Raw genomic sequence first — 15603 nt, 5'->3', positions numbered from 1 at the left:
CTCTATCCCCAACCTGATTTACTCTAACCTGAACTTGACTGACTCTAATCCTAACCTCACTGGACCAATATGCACTGCGACCGTGAGAGAGCCCGACAACAATGGAGATGACATACACCCACAATTATCAGGGTGTTTGGGTTTGCTTGGTGAATATTAGTCTATACATTATATATGAGGGCTGCAGACGACTGAGTCTGTATAACGGAGGACAAGACCCGGGTCCAGCCACTACCTCAGTCGCTCCGCATCCACACAGAGGCAACAGCAGGGGTTGGGGGTGGACAGGAATTTAATCATTTACATTATGTGACGATTATAGATATGGACAAGTTCATCACAAAGGATATTGAAAACCCTTTTTCAACAATATGTATCGTTGGCAAAAATTTCCACAGTCATAAATCTGTTAAGATGCTTCGTTGACGTTGAGCTAACGAGGAACACGAGGAGATAAGTCTGCGAAAGTTGATGTGAAAACACGACACAAGACATCTAAAGACTCAGGCTGTTCTGGAGCGACCAGGGCTGGTGGATTCTGCTCGTATCATATGCTGCACACTAAACCAAGCAGGGCTCCAGGGATAAAGGCCAAGAAAGACACCGCTATTGAAAGAAAGGCATAGAAAGGTAGGACCAATCATCACAAAAACTGTTTTTCACGGATTATGTTCTATGGACAGCTGAAACCGAAGTAGAGCTCTTGGGGATGCCATGCACCGGTCAGCGTAAAGATGATGAAATGAAACCCTTCAGGAAAAGAACACCCAACCTACAATAAAACATAGAGGAGGTTCAATCATGCTGTGGGGCTGCTTTCTTGCCTCTGGTGCTGGAGGGATTGAGTGTTGAAGGAATTATAAAATCAGGTTACTAAGGCATTTTAGAGCCAAATGTGTTTCGCAAAACCATTTTGAAGCAAAGGTATTGGGCTTTTTGGTTTTTCAGCTGGACAAGGATCCAAACAGCACACAGCAGGTGAAAATACTGGCTGTCAAGGAAAAGATTGGACTGGCAAGGAACTACACTTGACCTAAATCCCATTGAAAACCTACAGAGGTGAAATCTACCATTGCAAAAAGGATTCCTATGGTGAAAGCAGACAGGTACAAGAAGCCTTGAGACTGCGAAATGCTTACAGACTGGATGATAACTGGGCCCAGGATTCATTTTGTTTCGTATTATTTCTGTTTTTATGCAAGTCTACTTTCCTTTGTTCAGTAACCTTGGACAGTCTGATTACACAAAGTTGGTCAATTTGCATTTATTTCTGAAGATATTCTGAATTTTGTTCTTCAGGGGTGGAAATAATTTGGACCGGAATTATACGTGTGGGGGCGGAGAGTCTGCAACCAACTTTTTGGTCTTGACCTAAAATAGAAAAGAAATTCAGATACAAACAAAGAACTTGAACTAAGAGTCGTTACTCTCCATGGCTACCATCACAGATGTGATGAAACTCTACTGAAGCGATTAATAGATCGTTAGATTTTTGCGCAGCAGGTTTTGGGATCTTGGCTTTATCAGGCAGAGCACATGTTTCAGACCATATCCAAGCAGAAGATTAGATTTCAAAAAAACAGTCTGCAATTTTGGGAAATATGTCTGTTTGTTTAGCCTAGCATAAACATGCAAGCTAGCTCAGAGTAGCAACCTTCTATCACGTTCAAGCTAACTAACTAACATACCAAATCTTATTTGTTTGTAACATGGTCTCGTGGTTCGTCAGATTCAGTGGTGATATAGGTATATTACATATTCTTCAGGTTCCAGTTTTTATGCTAAGCTAATACAAGCTAATATACTGTATATTAGCTTGTAAATTAGTTTGCTTCATATTCAGCTGCAGATACATCGGTGGAATCTGTCTTTTCATCCACTTCTTTGCAAAAAAAAAAACACTGAACTATTTGTTTTATGCCAATAAGAAGCTAATTGCCTATGGTTTCTGAACAATATCTTATTTAATGTATTATAATGATAAAAATGGTTATATTTCAGCAGTCATTTGCATTAATTGCACTGGGTTTCACACTTGGCAGCCTCTAAGTCCTGGAAACCATTTCTTCGAGCTCAGTTGTCGACATTTTCCAATGGGAAATTGAGAAGTGGAGAAATTCCAAACTTAACGGAAGCATCGAGCCTCTCCTTCCTCCGGTGGCCTTGACAGACATGGACACGACATCTCCACCCAACCGTGAAATAGCCACTTGTGTTTTAGCTCGAACAGCTCCATTCCTATGTGACTGTAAGCGTGCGTGAGTGCGCGTGCACACAGTCCTTGAGGCTTTTGTAATCCATGAGGACTGATTGTACGTCCTGAAATACTGATCAATAGTATTCAATCTGCTCTTTGCCGCATTAGGCTTCAGCCGCTATCCAAACAATGAATGGCCGCACACACAGGGAGCCGTATACAAATGGACTCCTATTAAAACGCGATGGCTCTCAGGGGCTGGTGGTGACCCCCTTTTTATTCTCTCACCTCTGACCACAGCAGCTATTCTATGTTCCTCCGATTGCCAACTCTCATCCGGGGGAAGGAAAGATGTTGTTACCGTGACAACAGCTCATGCTACGCTAGCGTGGATGCGAGCTTCTGATAAATATCACTCCAGCACACGGAAATCAGCAGCTGATATTTAGAGGTCATTACACTGGCTACGGGATTTGACAATGTATTTACACTCATGGACAAACAGTGGAGAAGATGACAATGATCTGAGTAACAGCTGTTTTGTTTCATGACAGACACATGTGCTTTTTAAGTGCAGTTAAAATACCTATAATAATATATAACAGTGAGTGGCCATAATTCACATTGACAGCAGAGATTATCGTCCTCACAGACTGACGAACAACATTTCCATGATGAGCACAGCACGTCTCCTCTCTACACAACTTTCAATATATACATCTAAAAATAGTTTCAAGCAGCGAGACAGAAAAAAGACAAAGCAGTAGAAATACAGAGAGGAGGAAATGAAAATTATTTTTGTCATCCGTGATGTCTTTTCCTCATCTTGCTCCTCCTCTCTTTAGCGGTAAAGAATTTCAAGTCATGTCATCTCTTAGTTCACGGAGCCCTTTTGCTTTTCCTGCTCCTTTCTTGTCCTCTGTCAGCCACCTCCCTTTTGGGCTTCGCCAAATCAGTTTACCTACCAGCTCAGTGCTTTTAGAGACATCGAGGGAATTTCCCTCTCGCGGTTCATCCCCAGGTTCTGCTTCATCTCCTTCAGATTGCTTTTCACAACAATGTCTATTTCGCGGAGCCAACGTAACCGTACCTAATGTGATGCCAGGTTCAGTGTTTATCCCCCCCCCCTGCTAAATGTTTCACAATAAAGTTCTCTCAGGGTTACTGAGACTCACAATATGGAGAGGGTAAGAGACACGGATACTTCACCAGGCTGTTGTCGGACACTGTTTACAGGGTCTATGAACAGACTGAAGAAGAGAACAAGCACAAAAACACACGCATGGTTGTGTAAACTGTGTCACCCTCCTCTGGTTGTTGCAGTCGAGTCTGTGAAGAGATAATGAGGAGGAGAAAGGGAAGGAGCGGCGTAGAGTAGCAGTCTTGTGTCAGGTCCTTAGTTGGGCAGAACCAGACTCAGCAGTGCACCACAAGAGTACTCATGGCAGAAAACACACATTAAAGTGCTACGTTGAAGGAGCTAACATGCCACAAACAGACCAAAAGACTATGGATTATATTGTAACTGTAAGAGTTGGGGTTTTTCTTTGGGAGTTCCCTAAAAACTATCGTCCAACCGCAAGGCAATGGCATCGTTGTGTTTAAATGCTTTCAGGAAACCCAGCCAAGCAAATGTTGGATTCTGGGTAGATTGGTGGTTCGCTGGGGCTCGGCTTTTGGCATGGGAGAGGGGAGTAAAGGGACGTGTGAGAGGAGTGTAGGAGTTGTAGCGTGAGAGGTCTGGTGGAGGTTTGGCTGCAAAGGTCACAAATGTCTGGAGATGAGACTCCTGCAATGGAAACTATTGGTCGGACTCCAGGAATCTGAGAGGAGTTGTCGAGGAAACAGCGAGTCAGAACTCGTGGGAGCTTCTCAAGAGTGGCTGGGAAGAAAAGAGGCATGGGTACTTTTCCAGATCAAGACTCCGAGGGCAGAGAGGAAAGGTGTGTGAGGCGGAGAGCTGTGCTTGGTCCAGGAAGAAGTCTGGGGTTCACATACTGGGAAGATGTTTGCAAGGTGGTGGGCGGCTGCGTCCTTCTGCTCCGTCAGGCTACGGTGAAGATGGAGTGCACTCCAGAGAGGCTGCAAAAAATAAAAGACAAAAGATTGGAAGAAGTTAACGAGAAAATAATAGAAGCAAGAGTTGGGGTGGAGTGTGAGGCAAATGGAGGATCGAGGAAGAGGCTGAGAAAAACTCACAAATGGCCATAAAGAGAAAAATATGAGGAAAACAGTAGAAGAAAAAGTAAAGCGATGACGACCAGCGCGGCGAGAGTGGGGGAGAGGGTGCAAAACGAAACTGAGAGGAAATTAAGAAGTTGAGATCAAACAGCAAAAAAAAAAAAAAAAGAGAGAAAAGGCCGAGATAACAAGCATGGGCACAGTGAGGCATAAAAATGGATCAGGGGGATGGAATTAGAAAAATAGAAGAGAGAGGAGGGAGATAAGAGAGACAGGATAAAAGAGAGAGAGAGAGAGAGAGCGAGAGAGAGGGAGCGGACGAATAAAAAGAGAGGAGACATAATTATGAAATGGCACAAGAAAATCAATGCAGTGGGCATCGTTGTGCAGGCGCCGTACAAAGGAAGGTGGAGAGCAGCGATGTGTCCATCACACACACACACACAAAAAATTCAAATGTAGAGTGAAGACAAGGAGGATGAGTCAGGCAGATGAAGCGGAGAGAGACAAGTGACATTTAGAGCTCAGTCGGAGCATGTGATGACAAGGCCCAAAGATACATGCCAGCCCACAACAGCTTGTGCTTGTGTGTGTGTGTGTGTGTGTGTGTGTGTGTGTGTGTGTGTGGATGCAGAGCTCGGTGCGAGGAAACAGATTTGCGATTTAATACATTTTTCCTTTTCACCCGTGGGAGCTGAAGCTTGGGGCAGGGAGCCAACACAGAGCTGGAAATTCATGTTAACATTTTAAAACTTGAGGCCATAGCAAAAGAAGTGCAGAGGGAGAAGTCTGCAGTGGTTGAAGTGGGACTTCTTTAACTTCACACACTTCTTTAAATGACACCATGCGGGGAAGTTAAAGGGAAAATTACTCATCTCTTACTAATACCAACTCATAGACATCGGAAATGTGACACTGGGGCCCAGACAACAGTAAGAATAATATTTTTTTCCAGGTGGTTCATATCGCATTGATGCATGTTCAAGTGTTCATTAGTTTTTTTTGATGCTATAAATTCTTGGAGGAAATGGGGAATGAGCAGTGATCTCCTGTGATCTTCGTTGTCATGGTTGCAATAGTTATCAAATAGTTAAGATTCTGAAGTTATTGTGATCAAGCTAATAAAATGTTGGGCCTTTTCCCAAGTGGGAGATGAACAGGGATTTTCTTGTGTTACAGCTGCCCCACCTTTCCACACAACTCCTGACTCCTGTGTTCTCCTCATAATTAATATTGTTGTAAAAAGGCTTTTTCCCTCCAGGAGCTACAACAGTCAGATACATGTAGTGGAGGAAAGTATAAAATAATATATATAATACAAATATAAAAAAGGAAAAATGTACCCAAAAATTGCAGCCAAATGAATGTACTGATCTCACACACACACACACACACACACACACACACACACACACACACACACACACATTTAACTGTATTAGTGCCTCAGCTTATCTGTGCAGTGGGACCACACACCACAAAAGGCTGAAATTCATTACAGTCGTAGGAGGGCCTTGACAAGCTGTCAGCATGTTTGAGAGGTTCTTCAAATCCCCCTCCTGTCTCCGTCTTCAGAGAATGATGAGAATACTCAGAGCTTGGCTACACACACACACACACACATACAGTTCAAGCTGCTGTGGTTGTGAGGACACTGCATTGACTTCCATTAATTGTGGACGGCCTAAACCAAACCCTAACCAGGATGTTTTGGCCCTTTGGCTTTGGTTCCTTTGAGGAGAACTGGTCCCGACAAGTTCAGTGTGCACAAGGTCCTGATGAAGTAAAAATAAAATGTTCACACACAGACATAAACACACGGGGAATGTTTTCTGGTCGACATCTTAATTTCAAGGATAGTTAGCATACAGACACAAAAGGCTGCATTATTTACACTGTCACACAAACACGGAAAACTCTGTTCTGAATCTTAATTTCATGGGTTGTTTACATCGACTCTGCTTCTCACACACACTCGCACACACACATGAAAACACATTATTCTGAGTTACTGGTGAATGGAGAGCAGGCCCAGAGGTGCAGTTCAATGGCACACACTGCAATTTATGTCAGCGTTGGTACACTTTCCTTGGCTGCCAATATACACACACACACACACACACACTCTGCACTTCAATATATGGAATATCCTGCTGTTCCGGCTGTGATGACATTGATCGGAAAACCCTTCCCGATGATCAAACGATCATTGTTCTCATAAAACTATGTGAAACAATAAAACCCTGGATGCTTTCACTCCCTTTATGTGAACATATTTTCCAGTCTGGTTGAACTGTTAAATAGCAGCGTAAGAAAAAAAAAAAAAAGTGATCATCCTTCAGCCAGAACTGTTTCACTCTTCAAGGACAGAAAAGGGCAAATTACTCTGGAAAATCTTTTCTTTAACATAATTACTATAATCTGCCAAACCCAAATTAAACAGAGCAGCATGTGAATGCCTCCCTGACATGAGTGCGGAGTGTGTGTGCGCGGCGCGGCATCTGACGGGGAATTACGATTTCAGCATGTTTCTGTGGTGTGTAATTGCATGTCTGTGTGTGAGAACGAGCGGCAAAGAGCACTCGGTTTGTCTCCAGTTATTAAACTAACCAATTACAAAGCCCATTCATCAAGTTTACGTCCCAAACAAAGGGAGAGTTGATCTATTATTAATGCACTGCTCCGCGGTGTAATTCACACACAGATTTCGGTCTCGTACCCATACATTTACACATGAATGCTTGCACGCACATCACACATAGGCACAGAGAGATCCGGCCTCTGTAGCCCGCAGTAGCTCACTCTCCGGTGCAAATGATGAATGCGATATGCTATTATTAACAGATGAGCAGCTTCTCCGTGACAGCCAGTCAAATGTCTGGATCATCGAAATCTCTCTCTGCTGGTTTCATCGCTCTCGTTTCCCCCGTTTCTTTCTCTTTGGCTCTCGCTCATTCATTTGTAATCAGCCCTGTCTTGCTTGTTTAATCAGAGCACACCTCAGTGTGCAGCCGCATCTGCTTTCTGTCCGTTGAGCATACCATGTCTTATGCTGAAAATGTGAACGTGGACATAATTGCACTGATTCTGTCCATCCAGCTTTGAAGCACAATCGTCTTATCGGCTGGATTCAGGCTTTACCAGGTGCTGCTTCTCTTTCTGCTTGTTGGGAAACCTTGAGATGCACCTTTAAAGGGAAGGGCTGGTGATATCCTACATTTTTCTTATAATTGATCCACTGCAGGGGCGACACGTTCCTCGTTAAGATGAACATGGGCACTGTAGTTTATTCAGGGCTGTTCAATTGCTTTTACTGTTCTGCTGCCAAAAGGAGTTATAAGGGCTCCAGTGTGTATTTATTTATGAAAGCAGTCCAACTGATGTCCTGTCTAGTTTTGACTGTAATATTTTCTAAAATCTGCTGTTTGAGGAAATTATTGAGCCTTTTTAAACTAGAATAAGCACCTTGTGGTTGTATCCCTCAGTCCAAGACTCAAGCCCAAATTTCCTCAAGGTGTTCTAAGGTTGTTGTGTTCACAAGAACAAAAACAGGTTTTGTAAGATCACAGTGATTGACCTTTGACCTCTTATCACTAAATTATAATCAGTTCATTTGTAAATCCAAGTGAGCATTTATACCAAATTTAAAGGGAATGCTTGAAGGCATTCTTAAGAAATCTTGTTCACAAGGCCACAGTCACCTTGACCTTTGACCAAAATCTAATAAATTCATCCTTGACGTCAAATGGACGTTTGTACCAAATTTGAAGAAATTCCCTCAAGGGGTTCTTGAGATATCATGTTCAGAAGAATAGGACAGACGGACAACCCGCAAAGACAATGTCACCGGCCGCTGGAAGCATTCAAATGAAAACACTCATTAAATATACATGACTGAGCTTGGGGCTGATGCCACACACAGGATAATAACGTTGGAAAATGATGTGAGTGACGAACATATTTAAGATCATGGACTTTTCATGACACACTGTTGTGTATACAAGGGACTCAGTAACTCAGCCAACACTTGTGTAGCAGCGGCTCTCAAACTTTGCAGCTTGTGACCCTTTAAAATGAAGCATGTGACTTTTTATCAAAGGTCGCGGCTTTCGTGTGGACGTGAGTTGTGAGCGGTTCGAAGAAAGATTGATTTTTCCCTTTCAGAGTTTTTTTTTATCCGAGGGACTTTCAGAGGCCCGGAGAGGTAAAAATCACAAGATTTCACAAGAGAAAACGTTTGCAAAATGTAATACCCCTGAAGGCTTCAAGATAAAAGTTATAAGTTTGTCATGATATTTATACAAACTACTACAAACGACACACGTGAAAACAATATCTAGTAAATACTGGATGTAGATACAAAAGCAGACAAGGTCAAACATGTTCAGCTGTAGTTAGAATAACTACAATATAAATACCAAGTAAAACTCGTAACATCTCGTTCTGGGAGTCACTGGTTAACGATCACACTCGTTGCTGAAGGTTAACTGATAAACCTATAACACATCGACACACACTCGCCTGGTTCAATCTTTAGTTTTCTATTAGCCCCACACCCTCACACAAGTACAGTCAACACTGTTTGCTTTGGTCTGGACTGCTCTGACCTTACCTACAGACCACAATAAACAGGGCCACGAGGTAAACTCTGCAGCTCTTACAGCAGAATGCTTGTTATTGATCTGTGCATCGATTTATGTTAAGTCTACTGTTTGTAGAAGGACTCCAGCAGAGGGTGTGGACGTTGAGACGGAGAGGCCATCGACTCCAGCTGCATCACATCTGCCACCGGCAACGATGATTCATTTCGGTGAAAGTTCAGGGAGGAGCCATAAGATACATATAAGCACATCCATGCCCATATATATATATTCATATATGTAGAGTTTCGAGCCTCTGCGGAGCCCAGATAAGGTTTTAGAGCCTCGTCTCCCTGCCTATATTCAAAATAGGTCATCTTCTACTGTGACGCCTGCTTCTTCTCCTGCCCTGATTTCAACAACATAAACAACTGATGGGAAGTTCTTCCCCTCTCCCTCCATCTTTTAAAGTAGAGCTCCTCGTCAGCGTAACCCAGAGAGGTTAAGTAAATACATCTATTTTATTCAGAGCAAGAGACAGAGGGATGCTCGCTCTCAAAGTGCTTGGTATTTTGGTATTCTAGCTTGTGTCAAGTTGGATTTGTTTGGTACGGTGCCTTTTCCAGTGCCACCTGCCAACACATGCACTGACACACACACGCACACATTTTGCCTCCACCAAGCCTCGGCTTCCTCTAGCTGCTCAGCAGGGGACTGTCAAACTGAGCTCGGTAGCGTTTCTTTACTGTGCTGCTCTATCATGCAGGATATCTCTCCTGACACAGAGCTGTCACCGCCTTCAGGGCTCAAACATGGCGATGCAAAGGAGCAAAAAGTGGAACAGTGAAAACAAGCTCTTCATTTATTCCAGGGCATGTATGCTGATGTCTTCATGCATCTATGTTTACATGAACAATTGTGTAGGTGGAAGCGGGGTGGTGTGTGTGGCAATCTGCAAAAATATGAAGGTTGAGGGAAACATATTGTGCATCCTCTAGGGTGTTGTATCGTTTTTTTGTCAGTAAAAAGTTTTGAAAAGTTAAAAGATCTGCAGTAAAGGGAGCTGCTCTGCCCGACGGAAAACAGATCCTGAAGCTCCTGAAACGCTTTCTCAGTGGTTCGGCCAATATGTCCACATATATATATTTAAATAAATATGTAAAAGATATTTACTGTTTCTCTCTCACTCCCTTTTCCTTGCTTCCAACTCAGCTGGCTCAGAGTGGTCACACCAGCTAGACTAATCAGATTTAGCTTTAGCCTCTGTGAGTCAATCATCTTGTTGCAGTCAAATTTTAAAACTGTTCCTCTCACAGTCATGTCGAGATCATTGCAACCGCTTACGTAATACCCCTTTAGATTATTGGAGGGGTCTAAATTGACAAATACTTTTCAGGTAATACTTCTCCATTCTTTTCTATTGTTCACAGTGAATCAAATGAATGAATTACACTCAGCTTCTCTCCTGACTGCGATGCCTTAAGCTGAGGGAACAATTACACAATATTAGCGGTACCATGATCCAGAGGCTTATGCAACTTCATTGGTGGTTAGCGGCTTAAAACCTTGAAGGAAAAGATTTGTTATTCAGGTTTATGTTCCAGCTCATGAAATTCTGACTTTTGTCTGAATGTGGTAAAATTGTGCAAAACACTGAGGTCTACTTAAAGGAACAGGTCAAGTTTTTAAACTTTTTAATGTATGAATTAAAGGTAATTCACTGAAACACTAAAACTTCCATCAGAAACACCACATGCACATTGAGAATATAATCAGCAGATTCAATGTTGACTGAATTAAACATTAGCTGCAGCCTGAGATATCGCAGTATAACATTACATACATCAGATTGAAGATTTTATCTATATTGCCTAACCCCAGGCTACAGTTTGAGGATCTGGTTTATTTTCTTTTTCTCGTGCGCAAAAGCATGAGGAGTTGAGAGGTGGAGTGAGACAGATTCAGACGGACAAGACAGAGAAAAAATAAAGACGTGGGCGCGTTGAGAGAGAAAACTTTGAACCACCCTCAGCTCGCAGGTTCTCGCTGACACTGATAAATACCTGAGGAATGGGACACAGTCGAGAGCTTGGCTACGCCATCATTAACCTTGTAAAACCTCAACCTGTGCTGGTGATTAACGACACCCCATTATGTGCTATTAAACAGCAGCAGAGGAGGGGGCGCCTGTCCCCCACACCAACATCAGCACAGCACTACCAGAGGAACTGAGGATTGTGCAGCTGCTTTCAGAAATAAACGGTGGAAATTGTCAGGAAGACTGGGTCCCACCATTTCTGGGGTTTGACTTATCACGAATGAAGAACGCAGCGGGAGACTGAGGAGTCAGACGCATTCACAACAACAGGAAATTGTCCGGAACATTCAGGCGAGGAGCAGAGTCTGAAACCTAAAGTTCTTGAATCTCGTCGTCTTTCCAAGTCAACATTGCTGTCTTCAATGCACATTGACGTCCTCTGTCCTTAAGTGACTTTCAAAAACCCACAGAAACCTTCTACATGTATGATGCCTCTTTTTCCTCCTGAGTTAATTCTCTATTCTTTTTTCCAGACATCATCATCACGTCCACTCGCTCACTGTGAATTTTCCAGACGTATTCCCGCTGTATTCTCACATGATTGATTTTGACTCGGTCAGTTTCTAGAAATTTTACTAAGGGGCAATGGCAGAAAAAGTTCTGAGGGATGTGCGGAGCAACCGACTCGGACATTTGCGTTCTCACACACTGCGTTGGATCTCCAGTGCACGTCTGGAAGCAGCTTCACAGTAACTTTCTCCCACAGGGACTATAAAACATTCAGGCCTCAACTTCTACACATCAGCTGAGACAGATTTGTTGGCAGGTTGCAGAATGACCCACCGTGCCCTAATATCCTCTGACTGCTTCTTCGCGTGACACGTACATGTTTTCCCTCCCTGTCTTGTTCAAAGGTCTCTTATTGTTTTTTTAATTTCTTGAACAATAGATTCAGTGGAGTCCCCGTCGAGGGCTCGGCGATAAGCGAAATAGTCTGATGCAGAAAGGAGGCTTTTACCATATGAAAGACGACGGAGACAAGAAAGGGAGAAACGAAGGGAGAAATGGGAAACGGATAAAGCAAGAAAAGATAGAGGTGCTGGGATGGGGTGTGGAGGATATGAGTGTGTGTGTGTGTAAGAGAGAGAGGGAGCTGGGCGGGCGACAGAGGAAGATAAAGGCAGAGCTGTATTCTCTGATGTGGCCTCTGTGTGTCGGCTCTTCGCAGCTCCTGCTCCGAGGATTACTGCATTTACACTTCAGCTTAAAAATAGCCCCTGTGATAATTTATTTAGCTGGAGCACGCCATCCCGCATTGTGTACCCAGAGAATAGAATTATGTGTCTCTATGAGATTCTTCCCTCTCTCTCACTCTCTCCCTCCCGATATCTTAGCTATGATATTTCTCTCTCTTTCAACTTTCCTTCTTCTTAATCTCCAATTCCCTAAGAACCGCATACTCTCTCTGGAAATCACAAATAAACACAGTGTCTGTGTTTACCTGCACAAACCCGTCAGATCTCGATGCTATTTATGATTACATGAACGTCTCTTAACCTTTAGACCCACTGGTGTGAACTAAAACAGAAAAAAATACTTTTTAAAAAGACGTTCCTGAGAAGATTGATATTGTCATAATTCTATCATTTTTCAGATTCAGAGTTTCAGATTGGCCAGAATGGTTCTCTCATAAATCTCTGTCATTGTTAAAGTGGCTTCAGTGCATGAGCTTGATTTCCACTCAAATCTAAAAGCGACCTAGAAATCTCTTTGGTTCGCTTATTGCTTATTTAATTCCCACCAGATTATATCAAACCTGGCTAACTGTAGAAAAAGCCTGAAGTATGTGTGAGTCCTTCATAAGTACAATGTCTGAACTCAACTTTATCTACGGTGTCTCAACATCAGTGTTTATCTTAACCACCTTTCTCCACCCATGTTATCACGTTTTCATTTTTTGCCACTAGATACGAGTGAAATCACCATTTCCACAAAGCCCCCGATTCTAGGACAATCTCCTCAACCAATGACATTCTGCTGAAGTGAGGAAACCAAGCCGTTTACCATACTACTATCCAATTTGCCCTTGGGATATTCCCGTTGAGTGTTCGTTGAGCGCACTCGAAGGAAACGATCTCCCTCAAGTCTCTCGGCTGATACAGCAGCCTATCAAGACACGAACAGGGCACGTTCAAAGTCAACAGCACTTAAACATAAGATATGAGAGGCCTTCAAAGAGTGGAGCGAGAGAATCGCTTGGTTGCTGTTTTGGATCGGGTAAAGTGCCGCGGCGGCCGAGGTTAAAGGGGATCATCAGTCTTCGTGGGACGGCGAATCTCATTTTCCACGGAAATGTGATGACTCGACAACCGGGAGGACAGCAGTGATGTAGACGCTGGGATCTGGGGGAAGTGAGGGAGTCAGGAAAGGAATCGCAATGTCTTTCACTCCGCGCTTTCCCTTCTCTGCCCGTCTCTCCGTCTCATCTCTCACGACAGAAACCTCGGAGCTGTCGGTGAGTGCCGATGACCTCACGTTGAGGCGCAGTTCAGGCACACTGACAACTCCAGTTTCCTTCTTATTTCTCCTTATACGTGAACTGTGAACGGTTCTGTGGTGAGACGGCGGCACTGCACTTATTTTAAACTCTCAAAGTCAGAGGCAGAGGACGTGTCGAGGCGCTTTGACGAGACTTTCCATGATTTCTGAGGGATATACTGTTTATCTTTGCAATTCTGACGTTTTAAGAAGATATAAAGATGGATGACATGGATGTAGTGGAGACATTTTGTCCATCTTTCATGTCTATGGGACATGGTACCAATTGGAGTTGCGAATATATATTCAATGTGCAATTCTGTTTACATTACATCATCGTTATTTTTATATTTCTTCTCCTGTAAAATGACACATTTCCCTGTTGTGGGATTAATAAAGGAAAAAAAAACGGCATCTTATCTTAAATCTTAGCTCTCGTTGTTTTTTAAACCATGAATAAAAAACTTCTCTCCAGCTCTGCAGCTTCATGCTCACTTTGGTGTGTGGAGAAATGCAAAGCTTGACAGGTCAAAATAAGCTATTTTATTCATCATAGTGCAGCACACCCTGTCATGGAGGCAGTTTGGACTGCAGCTCTACAAGCCTTAGAAGACTGTTTCCTTTTTTAAGCCTGAGGAAATGTTTGGAGAAAAGTAAAAAAAATATCAAAAGAAGGATGGGTGTTGGCTTCTCATGAGGAAAAGCTCAAAAAATAGACAACAGACTCTGGAGCTACCAGAGCTGCTTAATTACAGTCGACAGGATTTTTCCTATATGTTTTTTTTTTTTTAACCCGTCATCAAGCACAGAAACCTGCACATTAAGTTTGATGCATTACATATTCTATTTGTTCCTGAAATGTCAAGACATTTTTCAGGACCATCTTCATGAAAAAGGAAAAAGAAAACATTGGCTCCATCCAAACCTGAGAAGTCGTCAGGAAAAAGGAACATTTTGTCCTCTGATCAAGTAGAAAAGCACACTTCTGTTATTCAGTTCATCCCAGAACATGATTGACGTGAGGTTGTAATATGCGACAATTTAAATTGACTTATTGTGCAAAGATCTTAACTAAATGAGAGACGCATGTTAAACTAATGAACTAAGTACATTTTAATAACTAAAGTGTTCTGGTACAATCTAAGAACAGACTACAGGCAAGGTAGTGTAGAAAAAAACTGCTTATTTAAAACGAATTTGTCAGTTTATCCATTTTTTTTAATTTAAAGTGAAAAACTACACAAGTGTTGTTTTTACAAAACAATAAAATGACTCGTGTGAAGTAATAACAAAACCCAAGATGGCTTCTCTGTGTTTTCCCCAATTTCCATTTAATCTGACTCATGCGTCCCCTTTGTTCCCTGAAGGCACCATCGCCACTGATGGAATCATTATCCTCTTTCACACAGTGACAACTTAAAGACGCACTTTTCAGCATCTGGACACTGTTACCAGAGGGTTCTCTATTAAAAACATACATTTCTTCCTCAATCGAACCAATGAAAGAGATGAAGAGATGAAGCCATCCTCCTTTTCTCTGGGGAGACGTGTTTACTCAAATCTGGATGGAAGTGCGACACAGCGACATAACCGATCACCATGAAAAGAAAATTTCATTTTCCTCTCTACTGAAAACCTTTGGAAACACTATAATTCCCCTCGAGTGTCTCAGAGTTTTCAGGTTTAGACTAATTTGATTGTCGGTTAATTAAATAAGAAATCAAGCACACAAGGGAATGCGAGGGATCATCTTCTTTGAGGCTGATCATCTAACTTCTTCTTTTCCTTTTCTGGTAATCAGAGAGCAGAAAACGTTGACACCACACACTCCGAGTTCGGAGCCACCTCAAAAGAAATTTACAAGACAAGAAGTAGGAACAATGCAGAAACATGCATCATGATCGTAATTAAACAAATTAGCTAAATTGAGCTTTTGAGCTCCTTAAGTCCAATTAAACTACTGGGAACGATAGAATACGTGACTTGCACAGGTGAATTCATACGTCATGTCCTGCCTCCTTCATGCTCTACTGAGGTGCCGCCCCTCATCTGAACGCTCCACAGACGTT

The 15603-nt window shown here is 42.6% G+C and overlaps 1 protein-coding gene across 1 annotated transcript in view; it reads right to left on the bottom strand.

Moving 5' to 3' along the window:
* Nucleotides 1–274: 274 nt before the first annotated feature.
* The window catches only part of samd12 (sterile alpha motif domain containing 12), an 84536-nt gene continuing 69207 nt past the window's right edge, over nucleotides 275–15603 (bottom strand). Inside the window, exon 5 of the mRNA XM_020103764.2 lies at nucleotides 275–4279. Within this exon, the coding sequence (XP_019959323.1) occupies nucleotides 4248–4279 (32 nt within the window). The 3' untranslated portion in view covers nucleotides 275–4247. The remainder of the gene's footprint in view (nucleotides 4280–15603) is intronic.

This window comes from Paralichthys olivaceus, chromosome 20 (assembly GCF_024713975.1).
Source record: "Paralichthys olivaceus isolate ysfri-2021 chromosome 20, ASM2471397v2, whole genome shotgun sequence".
Classification (NCBI taxonomy): Eukaryota; Metazoa; Chordata; class Actinopteri; order Pleuronectiformes; family Paralichthyidae; genus Paralichthys; species Paralichthys olivaceus.
The sequence above is the reverse complement of the archived record's forward strand: the minus strand, read 5'-3'. Positions and strand labels throughout refer to the sequence as shown.